Source organism: Callospermophilus lateralis, chromosome 18 (assembly GCF_048772815.1).
Source record: "Callospermophilus lateralis isolate mCalLat2 chromosome 18, mCalLat2.hap1, whole genome shotgun sequence".
In the NCBI taxonomy this organism is placed as follows: domain Eukaryota; kingdom Metazoa; phylum Chordata; class Mammalia; order Rodentia; family Sciuridae; genus Callospermophilus; species Callospermophilus lateralis.
Genome location: NC_135322.1, coordinates 31,679,538 through 31,704,349, shown reverse-complemented (window position 1 = coordinate 31,704,349; position 24,812 = coordinate 31,679,538). Strand labels below are relative to the sequence as shown.

General features: G+C 42.6%; 1 protein-coding gene and 1 pseudogene across 1 annotated transcript in view; both read right to left on the bottom strand.

Annotated features, from left to right (window-relative positions):
• The window catches only part of Gpt2 (glutamic--pyruvic transaminase 2), a 37,531-nt gene extending 29,132 nt beyond the window's left edge, over positions 1-8,399 (bottom strand). Inside the window, exons 1-2 of the mRNA XM_076838779.2 lie at positions 8,300-8,399; positions 7,818-8,081 (exon numbers count right to left, since the gene is read on the bottom strand). Coding sequence (XP_076694894.1) covers positions 7,818-8,060 — 243 coding nt within the window. The 5' untranslated portion in view covers positions 8,061-8,081; positions 8,300-8,399. The remainder of the gene's footprint in view (positions 1-7,817; positions 8,082-8,299) is intronic.
• Positions 8,400-19,991: 11,592 nt separating this feature from the next.
• Positions 19,992-21,056, bottom strand: LOC143383669 (eukaryotic initiation factor 4A-I pseudogene; annotated as a pseudogene).
• Between the last annotated feature and the right edge of the window lie 3,756 nt (positions 21,057-24,812).

Below are 24,812 nucleotides of genomic sequence, written 5' to 3'. Positions count from 1 at the left end.
CTTACTAATCAGGGACACTAAGGACACCGTCACCCCCAGAAGACACTCATCAGCAAGGAACTCTTAGGGTTATTCTCTTGCAATGCTGGCTTGGCAGAATGTAGAATATGGGCTAATTTTCATTTTTTTTTAAAAAAAGCAGTAGGAATGAAAGATTGATTGAAGAGCAAAATTGAGGCCAGCCACTGCCTGAGCAATGTGCTTAGCACAGAAAAGAGATCACAAAGAGAAGAACTCAGAGACACTTGGATGTCACTGGGAAGGGGACTGAAAAATACCTCAGTTGCTGCAAAGGTGAAAAAGTGGTCTGACGTAGACTGTGGAAATGTGGGAATTCTACACAGCTCCTTGCTAAATCTGGAATTAGCTACTGGGAGAAATGGAATCAACTACAGGCTCAAGGACCTCCCAGGGCGGCTGAAAGGATAATCTGAGATAAACAGTAGGAAAGCACTTGGCAGAGTATACACATTATCATCTTATAAAGCTGGCTCAGGAACAAGATCATGAGGGTCAGGGAAGAGGAAGAAGGAACAAGCAAGAAGGTAGCAGTATCAAAGAGTAGTCTTGGTGGGAAGGTCTGGCCCCTTTCCCATTTCCAATTGTCCATAAGGTACCCTAAATACAAACTTTAAAGATACAATTCCATGATTTTACACTTCTTTTCTCCATTTCACACAATGCTTAAATATAAGCAACTTCAGAAAACTGCTTTTTTAGAATCAGTAACATAGCCAGGCACGGTAGCCTGTAATCCCAGCTACTCAGGAGACTAAGGCAGGAGGATTCCAAGTTCCAGGCTGGCCTTGGAAACTTAGCAAGACCATGTCTCAAAACAAAAAAGGCTGGAGGTAAGCTCAGTGGTAAAGCACCTGTGGTTAATTCTCAGTACCAAAATAAATAAAAATAAAATCAGTAATATACACCTTAAGTAAAAAACACTGGGTTTAAGACCAAAGCAGCTGCCAAACAAGTTTTCCTGGCTTAACTTGCCACCTCAAAACAAGAGGGCATGGCAGGCTAAGGAAGGCACCCCAGATATGGTCTTGGAGCTTCATAAATAAGGCTCACATCTCTAAAAGCTAGGTATATGGGGGGAAAGGGGAACTTCTAAGTCTCTTGTGCCCCTCCCACCAAGTTCTTAAAGGCTGGCCAAAATGGAGAAAGATTCCTAGGACACTAAGAAGCAGCCAATGTGTCTGGGGAGCCAAGGCGGGTGGCAGCACCACACACTGCACCAGCGGAAGACTGCAGTGAAAGCAGTCTGGTGGAGAGTCTCAGGCTCTGGACATGTGGCCTCAGGAGCCAAGTAGCTACTCAAGTCACTCTGTGCAAAAGAGCAGAACCAACCCACCCCCTGGCACTGGGCCCTCAGTCAGTCTGACTAAATCACCACAGCCCCCAGGCTGAACACAGGTGATTTCTATGGTGTGGGCATAGCCCATTCTTAGTTAAAGAATAAATCCGTCATAGTTGTGAGGGCCAGGCACCAACACACAGCTGCGAGACCTGGGCCCCAGGCCAGCCCAATACAGGGAGAGAATAACGCCTGGAACAGAGCCCTAGATGTTCCTTTCCTGTGCCCTCCCACTGGCACTGCTCAGCCAATTCAGGGCCTGGCGACATGAAGCCTGGGAACATTGAGCATCTCTTTTCTTGGGTCTTAGTGTCCACAGACCCTGGGTGCTTTACCATGATGGATGAGCTGGGAGACAGGAAATTGGCTTCCTTGAATGGACAAGGGGACCAGCCTACCCAGTCAAGAACAACCATAGACAGGACTGTTCTGGGTCAACTCCTGCGTCTGGGCACACAAGACCTACATGAGTAGGGAAGTATCAGGGAGCAATGAGCAGACTCCTGTCTACAGTGACTCACATAGGCCTGGTAAATACACCCAATGGTGACATCACACAGCCTAGTGCCCGGGGCCAGGTCAGAGGGACTAAAGCATGTAGAACTCTGCTTTCTGCCTGAAGAATTCTAGAGCCTTCCTGTCTAATCTACTTGTCTAATCCACCAGAACTGCCTCTCTATGTGGCACTGAGAGAAGGTCCTACCTGGATAGGGCTCCCTCGTCACCACTTTGGCTCAGGTAAGGATCAGGAGTTAGGTCCCCCATGCTCTGAGGAATGGCATATTCCAGTGGGGAGAAGAAAACAAGATTTATCATTGTCCTTTGCAGCCAATCAGCCTAGTACCACTGGAAGTACTACTGATTCTATGAGGCACAAAGCCCAGCAAAGCAAATAATCAACAAAATGAAAAGGCAACCTACAGAACAAACCATATCTGATAAGGCGTTAATATCTAAAATACATAAGAAACTCCAACTCAACAGCAAATAAATAAATAAAGCTGATTTAAAGATGGACAAATGTTCAGAATATTTTTCCAAAGACATAAAAATGGCTAACAAGCATATGAAAAAGGTACTCAACATAACTAATTAAATGCAAATCAAAACCACAATGAGAGATCAACTCATGCCTGTTATGATGGCTATTATTAAAAAGAGAAAAGATAAGTAATGGCAAGGGTGTAGAGAAAAGATGAGCCTCATACACTGGTGGTAGGAAATATAAACTGGTTTTCCATCACGGAAAACTATATGGAGGGTCCTCAATAAGTAAAAAATAGAACTACCACATGACATTGCAATCCCACTTTGGGGTACTTAGCAAAAAGAAATGAATTCAGTATCTTGAAGAGATGTGCACTCTCATTTTGACTGCAGCATTATTCTCAGTAGTCAAAATATGATACCAACCTAAGTATCTATCAACAAATGAATGTATAAAGAAAATATGGACAGTTACTCTCCAAAGAACCTCCCTTTTGTTCAACAAACATTCCTAACACAGCAAGGGAGAAGGGGCAAACAAATACTTATGAATCACCCAGGCTGGAGTGACAGGAAATGAAGAATAAGAAGTGGGTACAAGGAAGGAATACAGTAGGTAGGACAGAGGCCATGCCAGGCCCCAGAAGCCTTGTATTAAAAGACCCTGTGCCTCGTGACCCCAAATGAACAACAAGCACATGGGACTGAGGCAGTCCTGCAGAGAGCTCCAGAGACAATCTCCAATTATAACCCACAGGTGCATTTCACAGAGAAAGCCATAGCTCAGCACAAAGTTTAACCCCTACATGAAAAGACAAGTGAAGATGGAAGAAACTGGAGTGGCAGCAGTACATGCCTGTGATTGAGAGATTAGGTGAGAGCTCCTAGGGCCAAGTTTCCTAACAATTAAAGCAGGGAAAGCTGGATGTAGGTCCCTGAACTCTGTGGGTCTGTGGGACAACCAAGATTTATAAGGCAGAAGCAGGGATGAAATCTTATTTCAAACAGGATCATTCATGACAGCAAGTCTAGAAAAAGTAAGCCCTACAGAGTATGTTCCCAGATCCAGAGGGATTTAGGAGGTAGGAGAGCAAAGAGGGATAATGTGCACTTTTTTTGTGTGTCAGGGGAAGGATACTGAGGATTGAATCCAGAGGCTCTAGCGCTGACCACTGAGCTACATCCCCAGTCCTTTTTATTTTTTATGTTGAGACAAGGCCTTGCTAAATTGTACAGGCTGGCCTCAAACCCGAGATCCTCCTGCCTCTGTCTTCTAAATTGCTGAGATTATAGGTATGCACTACCATACTTATTTGAGCCTCAGCACTTTCTATTCCTACGAAACTCTCATTGGTTTGAGAATAGTCCTTTTTCTTTTTCTTTTGGATATGGAGTCTCCATCTCAGCCTCCCCAGTAGCTTGGGACTATAGGCTTAGGCCACTCTAGGCCGAAAACAGAGACTCTTAATAGTTCTAAATGGCATTATCACTAATTCTACGAACTAATTTTTGGATGAAATCAATTGGCCTCATTTTGTAGAAGGGTAAACTGAGGCCAATGTGCTCTAAATGACTTGCCTAAGGCCTACAGCACCTAAAGGCAGAGCCTGGGATATAAGTCCTTGGTAACCTGGACAGGGTGACAACTGGAAGTTTCATCTTGTTGGAAGCCTACATTCCAGTTATCCTTATTTTATTTTGTTTTTGTCCTTTATTATTAATTTTCCTTATTTTATTTATTTTTTTAAACAATTGACTTTATTTATTTATTTTTTTTTTTAATATTTGGCGGACATAACACTTTGTTTGTATGTGGTGCTGAGGATTGAACCCGGGCCGCACGCATGCCAGGCGAGCGCACTATCACTTGAGCCACATCTCCAGCCCCAATTTTCCTTATTTTAAAGTAGAACAATGACTAGCAAGATTTCACCACCCGTGCTTAGCACATCTGGGGTTACCAATCTTAGTTCTTAGCTAACTACAGCCATATGCTACAACTCCCTGCTTTTATCTGTGTTTAGATGCAACACAGACTGATGTTAACAATAGCAATCAGTTTTCTCTATTTCTGAATGCTTTGCCCTAACTATGTGTACTCTTTCTCTTTCTTTCTTTTTTTTTTTTTTTTTTTTTTTTTTTTGCAGTACTGGGGATTGAACCCAGGGGCGCTCTACAACTGAACTACATCATTATTTTTCATTTTGAGACAGGGTCTTGCAAAACTGCCCAAGTTGGCCTCAAACCTGTGATTCTGCTGCCTCAGCCTCCTGAGTCATTGGGATTACAGATGCAGCCACCACACTCAGCTTTTTTGTTTTTTGAGATGAGTCTCACTGTATTGCCCAGGCTGGCCTCAAACACCTGGGCCCAAGTGATTCTCCTGCCTCAGCCTCCCAAGTAGCTAAACTATATATAGAAGCACACTACTGTGCCCAGTTTGTGTGTACTTTTACTGTTAGAAAAAGTAACACCATTCCCCTGTCTCCACTTGTGCCAACCCACAACCCCGCCCTGATAAAGCAAAGGAAAAAAGAGTAGGTTGAGGAACTGTAACATCTTTTCAAAACTCCTACTAATTGCAGCTTATTTTTAAGTGCTGATCCCAGTGAAGGCCAGGATCTGAAAAGTTAAGACAGGTTTGCTGCCCTGAGTTGCTGGCAGGAAAAAAAACAGGGCCTCCCTGAGAGTAGAGTAAACAGCCTGGGCTAGAGGAGAATGGCCCCTTTCACACCCTCAGCCACCTCCCCTCTTCCTTTAAGCTCTCCTGTCAGAGAAGCAAAAAGTCCTGCCAGCCACCCCAAAGTCAAACACCAAAGCCACGTGTCTAGCCAAATAGCCTGTACTGTTTGCAGAGCACCTGGTGAAATTATTCCATAGCATAAAAGCCCTGCTACGAAGCAGGGGTCATCACAGATCTCCCAGAACATGTTCAGAAGTACAAAACAGGGCAGGAAACCCTAAGCTGGCCAGGTTACTTCTCTCCTTTTATAAACTAGGAAAACTGAGGTCCAAAGAGGATATAGGATTCACCCCAAGTCCTATAAGTCCTGGCCCATCCCATCTCTTACCAAATAACACCCCATATAATACTAGTCCAACTTTGACCATTATAGTTCAAAACAGAAGTAGAAAAACAAAAACTGTGCGAAGTCAAGGGAAGCCAAAAAATAAATTCAACAAATGACTGACAGAAACATGGCTCTCTCAGAAGGGGCAATGTTTAAACTGGCATAGTGAAGAGGGGCTATTTCCCAAGAACAAAAGTTTCTTTCTTTCTTCCTTTCTTCCTTCCTTTCTTTCAATCCCAGGGATTAAACCCAGGGGCACTTTACTGCTAAGCTACATTCCCAGTCCTTTTTATTGTTTGAGATAGGATCTCTCTAAGTTGCTGGGGCTAGTCTCAGACTTGCCATCCTCCTGCTTCAGCCTCCCAAATCACTGGGATTATAGGCATGTATCACTTTATTGGGCAACAAAAGGTTTAAGTGAGAATATAATGACTAGGCTGGGGCTATACCTTCAACACCTAAGCAACTGAAACTTAGTGAAGCAAGAAGAGAACAAAAAGGAACAAGCTTGAATGAAAGTACCAGAGTATGTAGATGAAAATAAAGACATTCTTAACTAACTCAGAGGTAGGAGCACCTGTCCCAGAAATCAGAGAAGACCTCTGGACCAATAACCAAGAAATTTGCCCACCTATAATCATTGAGCTACATCCCTGCTACAAGCCTTTCCTGGCTCCCTATGACCCACCAAAAGGCACCAGAGAATCCAAGCACACAGACTCCAGTCTATCTTTTCCCTCTGCCAGACAGAGCTCAACTAAGAGCACCAGCCCCCTTCCCCAAAGGCCCAACTTCCCAACCTTCTGCCTTCTCTCAAAGCACTGCTCCCACTTGGAATGCTTTCACGTTTTCTCTGTTGGCTGAAAAAAACTCCACCAATCCTTAATGAATAGGGGGAGGGTAGACTGAGGGAACAATATGGTAGTCAGCTCCCTGAGAGCAAAGACAGTGCCCCCCTCTGTCCTCGTCATCTTCATATTCAATGGGAGCCAACACAGAAGTTGCTGTTTAGCAAAAGGTATAATTCCTGGAACCCCTCCCATCTCTGGAACCAAAGAGATCAGCTGTAATGTGATAAATCAGGAACACTTTAATTCTAGCTTTGTTTTAGCAAGGTGACTGTTGCCTCAAGGCAGGCCAGATGCAGCTGGCCAGGTATCTGCACTGGACTAGGGAGGCACAGAAATGGAGCTGGCCTTCTCCGGGCCAAACTACTTTAAACTTAGCCCTGCAAGGAGTGGGCAGGAGACACTGGACTCTGACTTGTCCAGCTCACTGTTTTGAGTCAGCAGAATTGGGTGTCCCAGTGAGGGCTCAGCAGGCCATGAGTTCATCAAACTTCCGAAGTCCCCATGGGAATAGGAGCAAGAGTCATTGCCCACCCCCTCCTGCCAGACCTCCTCTCATGTATTCAAGGAAACTACCTGACCATTTTGCCCTGGAGACATGGAGATGTGGCATCTATGAAAGCGAAATCAAAGAACTCTATTCCAGGTACATTCTGGGTCAGAGCTATCTTGAGCATGCAGCTGGATGACTCTTTCATGGAAACCTTAGGAGTGTTTCCTTTTTTAGATAACCCCTCTTGACTCTGCCTACTAATTTCCACCCAGGTTAGGACTACAAGGGCATCTCACCCATCTACCCCAGCTACCCTGGCTGTGGGGAGGTGAAATCACTCCTGGCTGTGTGGCCAATGAACACAGCAGCTATGAATTCAAGCCAAGATCCCACTCAGCCATCAGGATGAAGAAAGTCCCAGGGCTACCTTATTAAGGTCCAACCCTCAAGACTCCCCACAGTTGGTGACTGTTCTCAGAGAAGTCAAGGTTCTGACCGACAAGAAGGAATTCTGAAGACACTCCTCCACACCTCCACTCCTGTTAAGGAATTATGATTGGCAAAGGTCCAACAGGCCTCAAAGAGAGAAAAATCTTCCAAGAACAAACTCTCCTTACAGCCTCCCTCCCTCTCCTCCTACCTAAAATGGTTTCCCTCTCATTCATCACCCATCCAGTAACCCCATTTTACTTTCTTCGAAGCACTTATTCACTATCTGAAACTCCCATTTCTTTATTCGCTTGTTGGATCTTGATTCCACACGGGCGGGACACATATGGAACACGCAGTGCCTGGCAATACGGGCCGCTCAATAATTGAACACAATTCAACAAGTGAACCGTATTTGAAGGCCTTACTTTGTGCCAGGTACCAGGCATTAGAGGGTGAGGGGATGGAAGGAGGGCATTCTCTTGTTGTAGCTAAGCTTGGCAAATCGAAGGAGTTGGACATGCGGGTGGGAGGAAGTCCGGCGGGAGAACCTCAGCGCTGCTGCAGCCCATGCCTCCATCAACGCCCCCTAATCTGCCCGGGTTCCCCCAAGCCCTGGCGCCCGAGCTCACCCGCTGCAGCTCCAGCTCGATCTCGCCAGCCTTGAGCACGATGGGTCCCCGCACAGCGTACTCCACCGCCTTCACCTGCGGGTTCATGGACTCCAATGTGAGGATGCGTTCGCGCGGGCTGCGCTCTGGCCGCACCTTGAGCACCGCGGAGGCCTCAGCGGCCGCGCTGCTCTGACTACGGCCCCAAGGGCCCGGGGTCCGGGGGCTGCAGCCCCGTCGTACTAGCGCTGCCGCCCGCTGCATAGCTCGCTTGCTGAAGGAATCCTTGGAACAAAAAAGAACAAACACGTCGCTCACAGCCCAAGGCGGACACCGTCCCCCTCACAAGCCTAGCTCAGGGCTCTTTCTGCCAGCAGTGCCAGCCTAGCCGGGGCTAAGGACCCATCGCCCAGTGACTGGGACCCTCCACCACGCCTGCAGTGCCAAATCGCTGCACAACAGGGTTTGGCGCAGGCTGTGCCCAATGCGTGCATGTAACGTGCCTGTCGCCGCCTCGCCGCCCCTCACCGCGCCGGGCTAACGCGCGCGCCTGGAGTGCTCCCCGGCCCCGGCTCCCGCAACCGCATCCCCACGCCTGGCGCCCGCACAGCCCGGCCTCCTGCGCTCGCACACCCACCACCGACGACTCCGCCTTGGGCCTGCGCGTTGGCTCCTGGGTCTTGTAGTTCTTTTGACCATTTTGAAGCAGCTGTGAAGAGCTAGAAGAACTACAAGTCCCTTGGTGCTTCGCGCCAGCCTGGACGGGGGCCGGGCAGTAGGCGGGAGTGACGGTCTGGCTCTACCCCGGGCTGGGCGGGCTCTTTGTCTCGGCAGAGGGGATAAAGAACCCAGAGGGGACACGGCAGGGGCAGGGCGGGTACTGGCCCCAGACTCTTTTTCTTTTTTGCCGCTTTTGAGAATTTAGAGCTATTCGCAGCTTCCCTCTAGAGATGTATCCCGGCACCCTCCACCCTCATCTCCCAACACCTGCCAGGTCACCGGTTACGAGATGGTGCAGTCTTCACCCCGAGTTTCATCATCCAAGGCCTTATGGTGCCACTGGCCTCTGAACAGCGGCTGCTAGGAAGTGGGGGTTAGGCGCCAGGAACTTGATCATGCCTCCCCGACCCCTTCTCAATGTCAGTTCCCTTGTCAGCAAAACACCTAAGGGTTGTGAGGATTACAGAACTCTTAGACGAGGTGGCAAGGCTTTTCCTGACCACTCTGTCTGAAGCCCTCTCCCACCTCCATTACTCCCGATTTGGTTTCTTGCTAGCATCTAAAATTATCTAGATACTTTTCACTGGTTTATGGTCTTTAGCCCCAGCCTTACCCCAAATTAACCATGAAAGTTCCAGAAGGACAGGAGCAGTGTTTTTCTTGTCCACCGTGCTGACAGCATCTCTAATTGTTTCTGGCTCATAGTAGGCACTCAGTTGTTGAAGGATGAATGCTCAGCACAGGGTGGCTATTATTTTTGGAAAAAGGTATCTCTCACGCGAAAGGCTCCCAGGCTCACCTAAAGCAAGTGTAAGACAAGACTAGGTGGTAGTATAGGATATGCAAAGAGTGGAAATGAAATATATTGGTTATAATCGAGACACCAAAATCTGCAGAGAGGATGGGGAGCAGTCACTTCCTTTTCCTGGTCTCAGATCCACATCTGTAAAACAAATTAGAATAAATGGCCTCTTTGGTCCCTTCTGTTTTAACAGTGGTCCACCTCATGCTTTGAATATAGCCCTTGTTGCTCTGCCTCTGAGGCTTATTTTAAAATGAACATGTTTTTTTCTTTTCCTCTTCTCCCTGTCCTCCTTGCCCACTGCCTAACCTGGGAGCCAGGAAACAAAATTACCTTTTCCCATCCTAGGCCAAATTATCTGTCTTTGAGTACACAGCCACCAAAGGAAGGAGATGGCCCAGAAGATCTAAAAGTGACTATCTCCTAAATTAACAAGTGAATTTCAGCACCCCATTAGGACACACTTGGGCTGTAGTCTTTGACTAGCTTCTTTTAAAACTCTGTCTTTCCCTTTATGGCCAGAATCACCACCTCTGGGACTGGAGTCCCCAAGCTTCTCCTTTGCTAACAAAGCAATAAACCTTTTTTCTTTTCTCAAAACCATGTCCTCATTATTGAATTGGCATGAATTGGCATCAGGGACAAGGACTGAGCTCACTGGAGATTGAACTTGGGCACTCCAACTGGCATTTTGTATTTTATTCAGAAAGGGTCTCACTGAGTTGCTTAGTGCCTTGCTTTTGCTGAGTCTGCCTTTAAACTCGTGATCCTCCTGCCTCAGCCTCCACTAAAATTACACAGTAGTGTTCACCACCATGTCCTGCAAGGATGGAGATTTCAGTAACTCTATCTTGGAAATTCTGTAAATCTAGGTGTTTTCAGCCAGAAAAACAGCTCAGAACTCCAACACCCCAACAGGCACACACTCACATTAGGTTTGTAAAAGTTGAAGGCAGGAGGCACTTAATAACCCAACAATGTAGGAGACAGAGTAGCAGGAAATCTGAGTTTGAATATAGCTGTACACAGCCACTTAACTCTTGATCTGACTTTGAGCATGTTACTTAGTCTTTTTAAGTCAAATCTCCACCTGTATAAAATGAGTATAGCAACATCAACCTCATGCACCTGTACAGAAAGTTCAAGGGGGTAACTTTGTGAAAACCAAAGCTTGGCCCATAATGCTGTGAGTCATTCTTATTCATCCTTGTCAACAGAATGCCATGTACTCTGATTAAATAGATTGATTACCAATAAAGGGGAAGTTGGTTGGGGAGAACAACAGAAACCAAAGATACTCTCAGCATCCCTATGTTAGCAAACTGGTTTAATCTACCCAGGGCCCTGAAAAGTTGTTTGGGCTTCTAATCTACCTAGTTCCACCCCCAACACTTGTGTTTACACTGTCTCCTTCCCAGGCTTTGTCTCATGGCCAGGTATTTAGCCTCCAGGTAAAAATTGTTTCCACAGTGAACTTAGCTCCTTCTGAGGACTCTGCTCCCTTCAACGTCATCACCCACTGTGCCCAGTAGAAGAGTCACAGAAACACACTCCTCCACCTCCAAAGCATGCTTAACTATGATCCCTATATGATGCAAATGCAGTCTCTTGCTGTCCACCTGTGATTCAGTGCAGTGTTCCTGTTCTCTCTGCCCCTAATCAGTATGAACAGGAGAACTGGGAGGAGGGCTTAGAGAGGTGAACACAAATCCATTTGCACAACTGGGAAAAATAACACACAGCTCATGGCCTACTTACGTGGGTTCCCCACGTCAGCATTGTAAAAAACAAGTAGTTATTGTCCCTAACATGTCCTGTGACACGTGCCTTTCCGAGATTGCATAAGAAAGCTCCCTTGTTCTCTACTGAACCATACTTTACAATTTGCAAAACAATTTCTTGCCCGAAAAGGCAGGCAGTGTTATTTCCACTTTACAGAGGCTCAGAGAGGTTACACAACTTATTGAAGAGGCACAGTTAAATGTAGAGTAAGAATTGTGCTTCCTAACCCAATGGTACAGCTCCTACACACAAGGCCCAGTCTTACATAGCTCTCTGAGTTTTGAAATTTGAATTGCCCATTGCCACTGAGCTTTTAAAATTGACTAGAGTCAGGCATAGTTGTCTACACCTGTAATCCCAGCTACATGAGACACTAAGGCAGGTGGATCACAAGTTCCCAGTCAGCCAGGGCAATTTAGCAAAATCTTATCTCAAAATTAAAATGAATAAATAAAAAGTTGGGAATGTATGGGGATGTAGCTCAGTGGTAGAGTGCTTGACTAACAAGATTTGAGAATCTGGGTTCAATTCCCAGTACACACACACACACACACACACACACACACACATACACACACACAGTTTCTGGATAGTAATTTTGATATTGTGATGATAGTGGTAATAGCATAAATTTTGCTTTTTTTGTCGGGAGGGGGTTCTGGGAATTGAACTCAGGGGCACTCAACCACTGAGCCACATCCCCAGCCCTACTTTCTATTTTACTTAGAGATAGGGTCTCACTGACTTGCTTAGCGTCTTGCTAAAAGTTGCTGAGGCTGGCTTTGATCCTTCTGTCTCAGCCTCCCAAGCCCCTGGGAATACAGGTGTGCACCACTTTGCCCAGCATAAACTTTGCTTTTATTTTGCTCTGTAAATCAGGTGTAGGTGGAGTAGGAGTAGCCTCCTAAATAATTATTAGAGATAAAACCTGATTTAATGATCAGGAAATGCCCTCCCCGTTAGCTGGATGACAGCTTCAATATACAGCAAACACTGTCCATGAAATTGGATTAGTTATGTGTTCGCAAAACATGATACTGTCTTCATTCCTTAATTCAACAAGTTTTTATTAAGCATTATGTGCCAGGTTCTGGGCTAAGTTCTGGAACATCCATAAGTCAAACAGACTGTCCCTGCCTGCATGAAACCAAATTTTTTAGCAAAAGCAGATCTCCTCCCTCTCTCTCTCTCTCTCTCTCTTATATATACACACACACAATATGATAATACAAACTGTAGTAACTGCTGGGGAGAAGAAGGATGGCATTTTATAAGAATTCAGAGGTCTCAGATCTCTTTTCAGATTAAGTGACCTGTGAACTTTCCTAAGGATAATAAGGGACAGCAGTATCAGTGGTGGTAAACATGGAAATGTGGCTTGCCTAAGGTTGCAGTCATGTCCTAACTGGAGAGGCAAACACCAGGTCCCTGAGCAAGGCAGGGTAGAAGGATCCAATCATTTCCATTGCTTCTGGGCTTTCCCAAGCAGCTTGTCTGAGGCTTTGCCATGTCTGAGTCACTGGTTTTCTTTCTTTGCTCACCCTGCTTCCTCCTACTTTTTCTTGCAGGAGTTGACCCCTAACATTCATCTTATACTTCATAACCCATCTCATTGTCAGTGGTGAGATGGTTAGCTTCCTAGGACAGGGACCACTAAAGGGTTAGAGATCTAAGGAACTCTAAGAAGGCCAAGCTGATTGTGGGGCAAACAGTGATTGAAAGCCTGTGGAAGGCTTAAAGAGGAATGGTATGATAAGATTCATGTTTTAAATTCTGTTGCATGAGGATGAAATGGAGGGAGTAATGGAGGGTTCAGGAACATAAACTGTGGCATCAAGGTCTGACATTGGCCACAGAAGAAAGAGATGGGAAGTGAATATAGGCTCTTCTACATCCCCAGCGCATGGTGTATTACCTGGCACATACATTCTCAGAAAATTTTTGTTGAATGAATAAGGAACTAGACTGTACAAGGCCCATGCTCTTGAGGTACTTGCAGTCCAGCAGGAGATGGGTGGGGCAAGGTGCAGACTAGACTGCCCCTGGAGGCAGTGAGTGCCATTCATAAGTAACCACAGAGGAACTGCAAATTGGTGCAACCACTTTGGAAATCAGTATGGAGATTCCTCAGAAAACTTTGAATGGAACCACTATTTGACACAGTTATCCCACTTCTTGTCATATACTCAGAGGACTTAAAATCAGCATACTATAGCAACATGGCCATATAGCAGCTCAATTCACAATAGCTAAGCTATCGTGCCCTTCAATAGATTAATGGATAAAGAAAATGTAATACATATACAAAATGGAATAATATTCAACCATAAAGAAGAATGAAATTAGGGAATTTGCTGGTAAATGGATGGAACTGGAGACTATCATGCTAAGTGAAATAAGCCAATCCCCCCAAAACAAAACCCAAATGTTCTCTCTGATATGTGGATGCTAACACACAATAAGAGCAGGTAGAAAGGGAAGAATAGAAATCCATTGAATTAGACAAAGGGGAATGAAGGGAAGGGAGGGATACTGGGAATAGGAAAGACAGTAGAATGAATCAGACATAACTTTCCTTTGTTCATATATGAATATGACCGGTGTAACTCTACATCATGTACAACCACAAAAATTGGAAGTTATGCTTCATGTATGTATGATATGTCAAAATTCATTCTTACCGTCATGTATAACTATAAAGAACAAATGAAAAAATAAGTAACCACAGTGTATTACAGAGAGGGTTTTTCAGGAAGAAAGGACAGGTACTGTGTGGCTGCAAGGTGGAATTAATAGCATCTCAGAATGTCAGATCATGCTGGGGCTAGATATGTTTGGTATCTTTGAGTGCTGGATTCTTTGAAAGGAAATTCTGAGTCCCCTGTTCCCAAGGACATTTGAGGAGTTCAGTAGGATTTAGTGCTCTCAATAATCAAATGCCTTGGTTTACAGACTAGAGGAGTGAGTCTAGTGTTGTCTAAAGGATCACCTGAGTGTTTACTTAAAAATGCAAATTCCAGAACATTGCAGATGTGCTGGTTCTGATATTCCAGGAATTTTCCTTTAATCAAGATTTTGATGTGCTCTAAAGTTTGAAAACAATAGTTACAGGACCTGGCTAGGATCTGGCTAGTCATTCCATGCTGGAAAAAGACCATATCAGGGAGGTCTGAATTCTGGTTCAAAATTTGTTACTAATCCTATATACGATACTGAGCCAGTGCTATCTCCCTTTTTGGCCTTAGCACCCTCCTTCTCCTCAACAGAATTTCCTGTATTTATGCCTGATTTCTGAGTTACTGGCTCTTCTGAGAAGTTTGAAAACATTACAGCCTGTGCTTTCAAACCAACTGACTCCCTCAGTCACAGTTGCACCCTCTACTCACTGAGCCTGTTTTTTCACTTGCCAATAAGGTAGACAGCGAGAGGATTAGAGATGATAGTTTAAAATTTCCTTATTGAAGGATTAGAAAAGAGAAACACTCCATTGTTAATGGCACTTTTCTTTAAGGGGGTAGGATTGTTGATGAGTAATTTTTTTTTTTGCTTAATGTATTTTCAGTTTTAAGAAATAATCAATTTTAAGATAATGATTAATAAAAATAAATGTATAAACATAAACATAAGATGATCATATGATCTAGAAATTTCATTTCTGAATATATATATAAACAAAAGAATTGAAAGCCCGGTCATGAACAGGTATTTGTATATCTATGTTCATAGCAACATTATTCACCATAGCCAAAAGAGATGAATCGAGAAACAAAAAACGGGGGCTGGGGATGTGGCTCAAGCGGTAGCACACTCGCCTGGCATGCGTGCAGCCCGGGTTTGATCCTCAGCACCACATACAAACAAAGATGTTGTGTCCGCCGAAAACTAAAAAACAAATATTAAAAAAATTCTCTCTCTCTCTTTAAAAAAATGTAGTTTGTCTTATTAAAAAAAAAAGAGAGAGAAACAAAAACGTATACATATACAATAGAATATTAAGCGGCCTTAAGGATGGAAGGTGGTGAGGGAAGGGGAAAGTGCTGAGGAGTGATATTGGCCAATTATATTGTTATATTTATGCATGTACAAATATGTAACAACAAGTCTCGTCATTATGTACAACTATAATACACCAATTAAAAATATGTGGAAAAAAATCAGCCTTAAAAAAAGGCAGAAATTCTGATACATACTATAACTAGATGAAACTTAAAGACATTATTTTAAGTGAGAAGCCAGACACAAAAGAGCAAAAATTATATGGTTCCACTTGTAAAATATCCAGAATAAGAAAATTATTTATAAAGGCAAAACAAGAGTAGAGATTACTGAGGGCTGAGTGGAGGGGAATGAGGACATTTGTTTAACGGGTTCATAGTTTCAGTTTGGGACAATGAATAAGTTCTTGAGATGAATAGTGGTAATGGTTGCACAACCCATGAATATGCTTAAGGTCACAGAGCTGTACACTTAAAAATAGTTAAAATGTTGCTGGTAAATTAATAGAATTGGAGAGCATCATGCTAAGTGAAATAAGCCAGACTCAGAAAGTCAGGATCAAGTAGAAGAGACGCGAGTGCCCACACGCACAGAGAGAGAGAGAGAGAGAGAAAGAGAGAGAGAGAAGGAAAAAAAAAGGACTGTCACAAAAATAAGAGAGAGACCAATAGAATCGACAGAGAAGGGTTGGGGTTGTGGCTCAGTGGTAGAGCATTCACTTAGCATGTGCAAGTCCCTGGGTTCGATCCTCAGCACCACATAAAAATAAAATAAAGATATTGTGTCTATCTACAACTAAATAATAATAATAAAATATTTTTTAAAAAAGAATCCACAAAGGGGATAAAGGGAGGGAGGACAGAGGGCATGGGTAAGTACAAGGGAATGAAATCTTCTAAATTATGCTATGTCCAGGTATGAATGCACCACAATGAATCATCTACCTATCTGTATCTATACATATATATATATTCGTATAATGCACTAATTAAAAGGTAAGAAGAAGAAGAAGAATAGAAGAATAGAAAAGAGATCAGTAGAGTAGAGAAGCAGATCAGAGGGAGGGAGGGGAGGGAAGAGGAGGGAAAAGGAAGGTCCTAGGGAATGAGATTGATCAATATGGCATAATGAATTCCTCTGTTATGTATTATTATAATGCATCAGTAAAAAAAAGAGAATCCTAGTAACTATGTTGAATGGATGAATTTAACGACTTATCCTAAACCTAATATAATAGAAAATCTCTAATAAAAGAAGGTGAAGGTGAATGGTGAATGGTTAAAAAGATAAATTGATGTATATTTTACCACAGTTAAAAAAATGAATAAATATTTTCTGCATCACCCAAGAAAATTTAAAAAGGGAAGCAATGTAAATCTCAGAACATTTATGTTTTTGTTTCAAAAATGATTACGAAGCCATTTCTGGGGTGTTAGGAGGTATTTGCTTTGGATTTTTCTCTGTGCCACATATTAGCCAGCTCCCATTCTTGCTTCTTATATATTTTTTCTTTATACATGACATCATTTTTTTTTCTTAATCAGGGGAGTGCAAGGGGGATTTCATTGAGATCTCACTTGCTCTGGGTAGCTTCAAAGCAAATCATTGCCCCTGTAATAAGCAAATATTAGTTGAGGTGAGCTGTTAGCCAGAATGTATGTAAGCTTTCAGCATGACACGCAAAGTGGGTTAAAGATAAACTTGTAATACTAAGCTAAGCTATATGCAAGAACTGACATGTTCAATCTTTCAGTCATTCATGGAGAGCTAAACTGAATAAAGACACTACACCAAAATGATACTATTTCAAACGGAAGTAGACACATTTTGGTTTTAGCCGCCAATTCAACTAAATGCAGGTGGTACTAAAGAATGAGAACAGAAAGGGATAGAAGAACAAAGAAGAAAGAACAGTTGTATTAGCTTCATGAGCAAATAAACTCTTATTCAGGGCGTGTTTGTTGTTCTACATTCCTTGATTTCTTGTTTCTTCATGTTACTGGAATATGAGGACCCTTGAACTTTACTTCTACCATGAAGGACATTTGGGAAATATTTTAAAAGCAGCCCAAGGGATTACTAGAGAATCCTTAGCAGCAAAGTCAGTGACTTCAACTATTGAGTGCCCTAAAACACAGATAAAATATTAAGCAATGGCTCAAATTAATATTTCCAAATGGTTTACTCGTCGAGTTTCTCCAGATATTTTCTTCATAAAGCCACAGAACCTTTCATCTAGAGAAGCTTACAAAACAGTTTTGGGAGCTACAAACTTAAAAGAAAAAAAAAATTATGCAATACCATATAATCCCTTATGCTTTGTAGTTCTTATTTGGTTTTTTTGTTTTCTGAATTATAATTCTTATTCATTTTTCAGACACCTCTCTGTTTGTTTTAGTACTGGGGATTAAACCCAGGGCACTCTCATTTATTTGGAAACAAGGTCTTACTAAGCTGCTAAAGCCAGCCTCAAACTTGCAATCCTCTTGCTTCAACATCCCAAATTGCTAGAAGGCATTTGCCACTATATCCAGCAACATCTCTGTGTTTTAAGAAAGGAAATAGATTTCCTATTGTACAATTAAAGTAATAGGCACAAATATTTATCTAGAATTTTATCTATTATTTTCATTTAGCACCTATGGCCTGGCATAATTTTCTTGATAAATAATAATATCATTAAACCTATAGCTAAGATTTATAGAACATTTTTAATGTGCTGAGTACTGAGCTAAGCACTTCATCTCATACATGACTCAGAACAACTCCATAACATATTTAATACTACTATCCCATTATACATATAGGAAAACCGATGTGTGGATATTGGGCTACTTATCAAGATCACAAAGCTAGCACGGCAGAACTAAGACTTGAACTTTAGACTCACAGATGGTCTCAGTCCCACAGACTCCCTCCACTTTAGATACCAGCCACTACTGACAGCCCCAGACTTTAAGTACTTCTTCATAGCTGACTAAAAACTGAGGCATTCCCATGACTTGTCCCCCAATTTTGATAATTCACTAGAATGACTCAGAACTCAGGAAAACACTGTACTCATGTTATAAAGGACACATCTTAGAAACAGCCACATGGAAGGGAGGAATAGAGCCAAGTATTCAAAAGAAAGTTTAAAGAACTTCTGTACCCCTTGTAGATATGCTACGCTCCTAGAACATTGGTTTGCTCACTGACCCATAAGTGTAATTACAAACCAAAATTATAGTAACACTGGTTTTCATATTTGTTCATGTATTTAACCTTCACTAGTAAATACTAGAGAACTTTATATTGCTATATGACTTCAAGCTACTGTCTAGTGCTATTTCATTTCTACTTGAAAGACTCCTTTTGTCATTTCTTATAGGGAAAATCTAGTGAAAATGAACTCCCTCTGCTTTTTTTTTTTGTTGTTGTTGTTCATTTATGAAATGCTCTTAATTTTTATTTTAAAATATATTTTAAAATGTACATATAATATTATAATATTTTAGGGTACAATATTGTAATTCAGTGTACATAGACAATGTGTAATGATCAAATTAGAATAATTAGCATTTCCATCTCCTCGAATACTTTCATTTCTATGTGTTAGAAACTCTCAGACTCTTCTCCTCTAGTTATTCTAAAATATATGAGGAATTATTCTACATTAGAGTTGCCATACTGGGCTTCAAAACATTAGAAGTATTCTACCCAATTATGTTTTTTTTTTTTTTTTTGGCAGTTTCCAAGTCATTTTATACAGAATTTTGTATTTGTTTCCTGAATCAATAAATACTATACAAAACAATGTAAAAATGGCTACCATTTTCTCTCCCCTGCTCCTCCTACCTGGGGACAATCACTTGGGCAACCTCTCTTAGGGGCTCTCCTCGAAGATTTGGTCCAACAAATGAGGTTGTGACGTTATAACCCCTTGAATCATTTGGGATTCAAGTGGGGTGGGAGAGCCTCTGGGAATTGGAGGTGACTAGGTTAGGGGCATGGATTAGTGTTTTCTGGGAGGAGAAGGCGCCTGGGGCAAGAGCCTACCCCAAAGAAAAGGGTGTCTAAAATGTTCATGGTTCCTTCTTTTGCCTCAAAAAGTGACATTTATTCAAAGAAAAAAAAAAAAGAAAAAGAAAAAGAATGACAAGATGTCCATCCCTTGGCTCCCTTCCCTCCCCTTTCCATCTGCTCCTTAGCCCCCAGGAGTGAACCCTGGCTGGAGCTAGGTAGCAGGACAGCCCCTCTCAGATGAGGTCAGCAACATTAAGGGACGTCTCTTCAATGGAGGTGTTGTAGAAGGTCTCGATGTCTCGGAGAGTCCTCTTGTCTTCTTCTGTCACTGTTGGGAAAAGTATAAACGGCAGCCATACCCCAGAGAAAAAAACCCCAACATGGCGCCTAAGGACCTCTTCTTCCTACCTTCTTCTTCTCTGTAGTGGCGCGAAAAGTTCCCGCCTGTGTGAACTCTCCCGCCGGCGCCAATTTCAAACCTCGCTGGCGGGGAACCTTAGCTCCAATGAGAACTAATTCCTGAGCTTCAAAGCTGATATCTGGAAGAACTTGCCAATAAACGGGTTGTCTGGCACTTATCTAAGCCCTATTATCTCCCCCTTAGTTCTATATAAGCACACAGCTTTTTGCAATAAAATTGGAATTCTCCCAGCGAAGTGTCTTTGCGTGGGGAATTCTTTCAGTCACCATGTTAATAGCCACACTCTTACGGCCAAAACGCCCACCTTGACCCAGCCCAGAAACCCCAAAGCCCGGTGTGCCAGTTCACCAAAGCTCCAGCTGAGGTTTTGCTGAGCACCCACAGGCGCCTGTGTACCAATAAATTGTCTCATGTTTTTTGCAGCCAGTGTCTCATGCGTTCTTCCTTGGACAGGGAGTCGGAGGGTCTTTCACCCTGTTGGTGTCAGAAGGTCATGGCTGATGACTAAAGAAACTTGCTGCACATCAATGCCTCTGGCCAGTAAGTCAGTGGTAATCAATACTCTGCTAGAGCCAGACCAGAACTCCCTCATGATCACATCTCTTTCCTTTTGGTCCATGTCTCCATGCATGGCAGAGACAGTAAAATCTCGGGCATGCATCTTCTCAGTGAGCCAATCAACATTCCTTTGGGTGTAGATGAAAATCACTGCCTGGGTAATGGTCAGGGTTTCATACAAGTCACACAGTGTGTCCAGCTTCCACTCCTCTCGTTCAGCGTTGATGTAGAATTGGCGGATACCCTCCAGGGTCAACTCTTCCTTCTTGACAAGAATTCAAATGGGGTCCCTCATAAACTTCTTGGTCACCTCAAGCACATCGGAAGGCACTGTAGCTGACAACAAAACCACCTGGGTATTGCTGTTGAGCTTCTGGAATATGTCATAGATCTGGTCCATGAATCCACGGCTTAACATTTCATCAGCTTCATCCAATACAAACATCTTAATGTATTTGGGAGACAGGTATCTCCGGTTGAGCATATCAAACACGCGGCCAGGGGTACCCACAATGATATGGGGGGCTTCCATCTGCAACTTTTGCACCTCAGCACGCACATTGGTGCCCCCAATGCATGCATGACAGGAGGCACCCATGTAATCTCCTAATGCCATGACCACCTTTTGTATCTGCTGAGCCAATTCTTGAGTGGGTGCCAGTACCAAGGCTTGGGTGGCCTTTAGATCTAATTCAATCTGCTGGAGAATTGATATGGCAAATGTAGCTGTTTTCCCAGTCCCAGATTGGGCCTGAGCAATCACATCATAACCCTTGATACAAGGAAGAATGGCTTGCCGCTGGATGGCAGAGGGCTTCTCAAAACCATAGGCGTAGATGCCACGGAGGAGGGACTCGGAGAGATTCATGTCATCAAAGCTGTCAACAATCTCATTCCAGTTACTCTCGATGACATCTTCGGGCTCCATTCCATCGGGGCCATTGTCTCTGGATCGGGAATCCTGATTCGCAAACATGATCCTTAGAAACTAGCCCCAATTATGTTTTAATACCCATTTTCTACCCTCTGACTCTCTCCTTCCTCCTCCCTCCACTTTCATTTGTCTTAATTTCTCCCTTGTTGTTGTTTTGGTACCAGGGATTGAACCCAGGGGCACTTTACCACTGAGCTATATCCCTGGCCCTATTTTTTATTTTAGTTGTTGATGGACTTTTAAAATTAAATTATTTATTTATTCTGATTTTTATACATGATGGCAAAATGGAATTCATTGCATATTACACATATAGAGCACAATTTTTCAAGTCACTGGTTGTACACAAAGTATTTTCACACCATTTGTATCTTCATATGTGTACTCAGGGTAATGATGTCTAATTCATTCCACAGTCATTCTTACCCCCTTGCCCCCTCCCTTCCCCTCCCTCCCCTTTGCCCTATCTAAACTTCCTCCATTCCTCCCATGCTCCTCCCCACTCCATCTTCATTATGAGTCAGCATCCTCATATCAAAGAAAACATTTACCCTTTGGTTTTTTGGGATTGGCTAACTTCGCTTAGCATTATCTTCTCCAGCTCCATCCATTCACCTACAAATGCCATGATTTTATTCTCTTTTAATGCTGAGTAATGTTCCATTGTGTATATATACTAAAGTTTTCCTATCCATTCATATACTGAAGGGTATCTGGGTTGGTTCCACAGTTTAGCTATTGTGATTTGTGCTGCTATAAACATTGATGTGGCTGTGTCCCTGTAGTATACTCTTTTTAAGTCCTTTGGGTATAGACCAAGGAGTGGGATAGCTGGGTCAAATGGTGGTTCCATTTCAGGTTTTTCAAGGAATCTCCATACAGCTTTCTAGATTGGCTGCACCAATTTGCAGTCCCACCAACAATGTCTGAGTGGATCTTTTCCCCCACATCCTCGCCAACATTTATTGTTGTTTGTATTCCTTTTTTTTTTCTTTTTTTTTTTTTATTGGTTGTTCAAAACCGTTGTTTGTATTCTTGATAGCTGCCATTCTGACTGGAGTGAGATGAAACCTTAGAGTAGTTTTGATTTGCATTTCTCTAATTGATAGAGATGTTGAACAGTTTTTCATGTTTGTTGATAGATTTTATATCCTCTTCTGAGAAGTTTCTGTTCAGTATCTTGGCCCATTTATTTTATGTATTTTTATATGGTGCTGAAGATTGAACCCAGTGCCTCACACCATGCTAGGCAAGCACTCTACCCAGCCGTATTTTCTTTCTTTCTTCTTCTTCTTCTTCTTCTTTTTTTTTTTTTTTTTTTTTTTTTGTTGTTGTTGTATTTTATTTAGAGACAGTGTCTCATTGAGTTGCTTAGTGCCTTGCTATTGCTGAGACTGGATTTGAACTCATGTCTCAGCTTCCTGAGCTGCTAGAATTACAGTTTGTGACACCATGCCTGGCTCTCCCTGTTTTTCAAGGACAGTTTTGCTGGATATAGAATTCTCAGCTTCCAGGTTTTTCTTTAAGCATTTCTGTCCTACGATGAGAAATCTGCTGATAGTCTCAGTAAAGATACTTTATGTGAAATGAGTTGCTTCTCTCTTATTTTCAAGAAATTTTCTTTGTCTTTTTCTTTCAATATTTTGATTATAATGTATCTCAGTATGTGGCTATTTGGATTTATCATCCCTGGGCCTTATGATCTTCAATTGATAATATTAATGCCTTTCCTCAAATCTGGGAAGTTTTCCACCATTATTTTTTCAAATAAAGCTCTCACATTTTTTTCTTTCTCTTATTCTGGACCTCTCAGATCTACTTGATGGAGTCCTAGGTTCCTTAGTTTCTATTCACATTTCTTTATTCTTGTTTCTTTTTGTTCTTCAGACACAATCATCTCAAATGTCCTGTTTTCATGATGCTAATTCCTTCTTTTGCTTGTTTAAGTCTGCTATTGAACCCCTCTAGTGAATTTTTTTTTAAATTTTTAGTTGTAGATGAACACATACCTTTACTTTCTTTATTTTTATGTGGTGTTGAGGATTGAACCCAGCACCTCACACGTGCTAGGCAATTTTCTTTACCACTGAGATACAACCCCAGCCCCTCTAGTGAATTTTAAAATAAGTTATTATAATTTTAAGCTTCAGGATTTCTGATTTTTGTTTGTTTGTTTTGTGCTGGCGATCAAACCCAGAGCTTCATGCAGGTGAGGCAAGTGTTACCAGTGAACCATTATCCCTAACCTTGTCCATTCTTTTTTATAATTTTTTTGTTAATTTATTTCAATTTGCTAATATTTATTTTTCAGTACTGGAGATTGAATCCAAGGGTCCTCTGCCACTGAACTACACCCCTGGCCTTTTTCATGTTTTATTTTGAGAAAGGGTTTCATTAAACTGTTAAGATTAGTCTTGCAGCTGTGTGTGGAGGCACACTCCTGTAATCCCAGCAGCTCAAAAGTTTTGAGGCAGGAGGATTGCAAGTTCAAAGCCAGCCTCAGCAAAGTGAGACTAAATAGGGCTGGGGATGTGGCTCAGTGGTTGAGTGTTCCTGAGTTCAATCCCTGGTATAATAATAATAATAATAATAATAATAATAATAATAAAGGCTGGCCTTGTACTTGTGACCTTCCTGCTTCAGTCTCCTGAGTTGCTGGGATTATAGGTGTGTGCTACTATGCCTGACTCTGATACTCCAAATTTGTTTATGTATTGCTTTTCTAATTTCCTTTAGTTCTTTGTATTACTTTTTAGATCTTTGAGCATATTCAAGAAAGTTTTTTTTTTAAAGGTCTTTGTCTAGTAAGTCTGTTACCTATGTTTCTTCAGAGATGATAGCTGGCCAGGCATGGTGGTACACACCTGTAATCCCAGCTACTCAGGAGTTTGAGGCAGGAAGGTCACAAGTTAGAGACCAGTCTGGCAACTTGGCAAGGCCTTATCTCAAAATAAAATAAAAAGGGTTGGGATGTAATTCAGTAGTTGAACACCCCTGAGTTTAATTCCTAGTAGCAGAGAGAGAGAGAGAGAGAGAGAGAGAGAGAGAGAGAGAAAGAGAGAGAGAGAGAGAGAGTGCAAGAGAGTGCAAGCGCTTCTGGACACTTATTTTGGTCTTTTGTATGTCCTGGATCTTTTGGTAAAAACTTAGCATTTGAAAAAACAGTCACCTCTCCCAGTCTTAACAAATTGGCTCTGTGCAGCAGAAGACCCTCAGTAATTATGCAACCTAAAGCTTTAAGGTCTTCTCAAGCCGTGTCTCCCCAATACTCCTGTATAGGCAGCAGCTCAGTCAGTTGTTCCGCATTTCTCCTTCAGTAATCTCTTGCCCCCTGTATCTGTGGGTCAGTAGTCTTCCAGTGACTTTCACAAGTGATGCCTATGTCTAGCAGTCACTGATCTTATCCATCTGGGGTTTGCTATATCATCTATCAGAACACAGTCCTGAAAGTTCTGTTCTCTCTCTTTTTCTTCTGGAATCTGGCGTTCCAGTTCCTTACCCTATTTGCTTCAGGAGGAGGTGGTGTGCCTTGAATATGTGGCTTTACCATGGGCAGAATTAAAGTTGCTTACCTCAAGTCACAGGGAGCAGAGATGGCTCTTAAAGAGTTTGGGGAAACAGAGAAGACAGAAATAATACAAAAATAATGAGAAAAAGGCAATCTTACAAAGACCTAACAATTCGTAGTAGAGTACCTGCCGCAGTCTGGCTGGGCACGAATAACTGAGCCACCACAAAGACTTGTAGGTTCAAACAGCAACTACTTTATTTCAACTCTCACCGGCACTGCACGTGTGC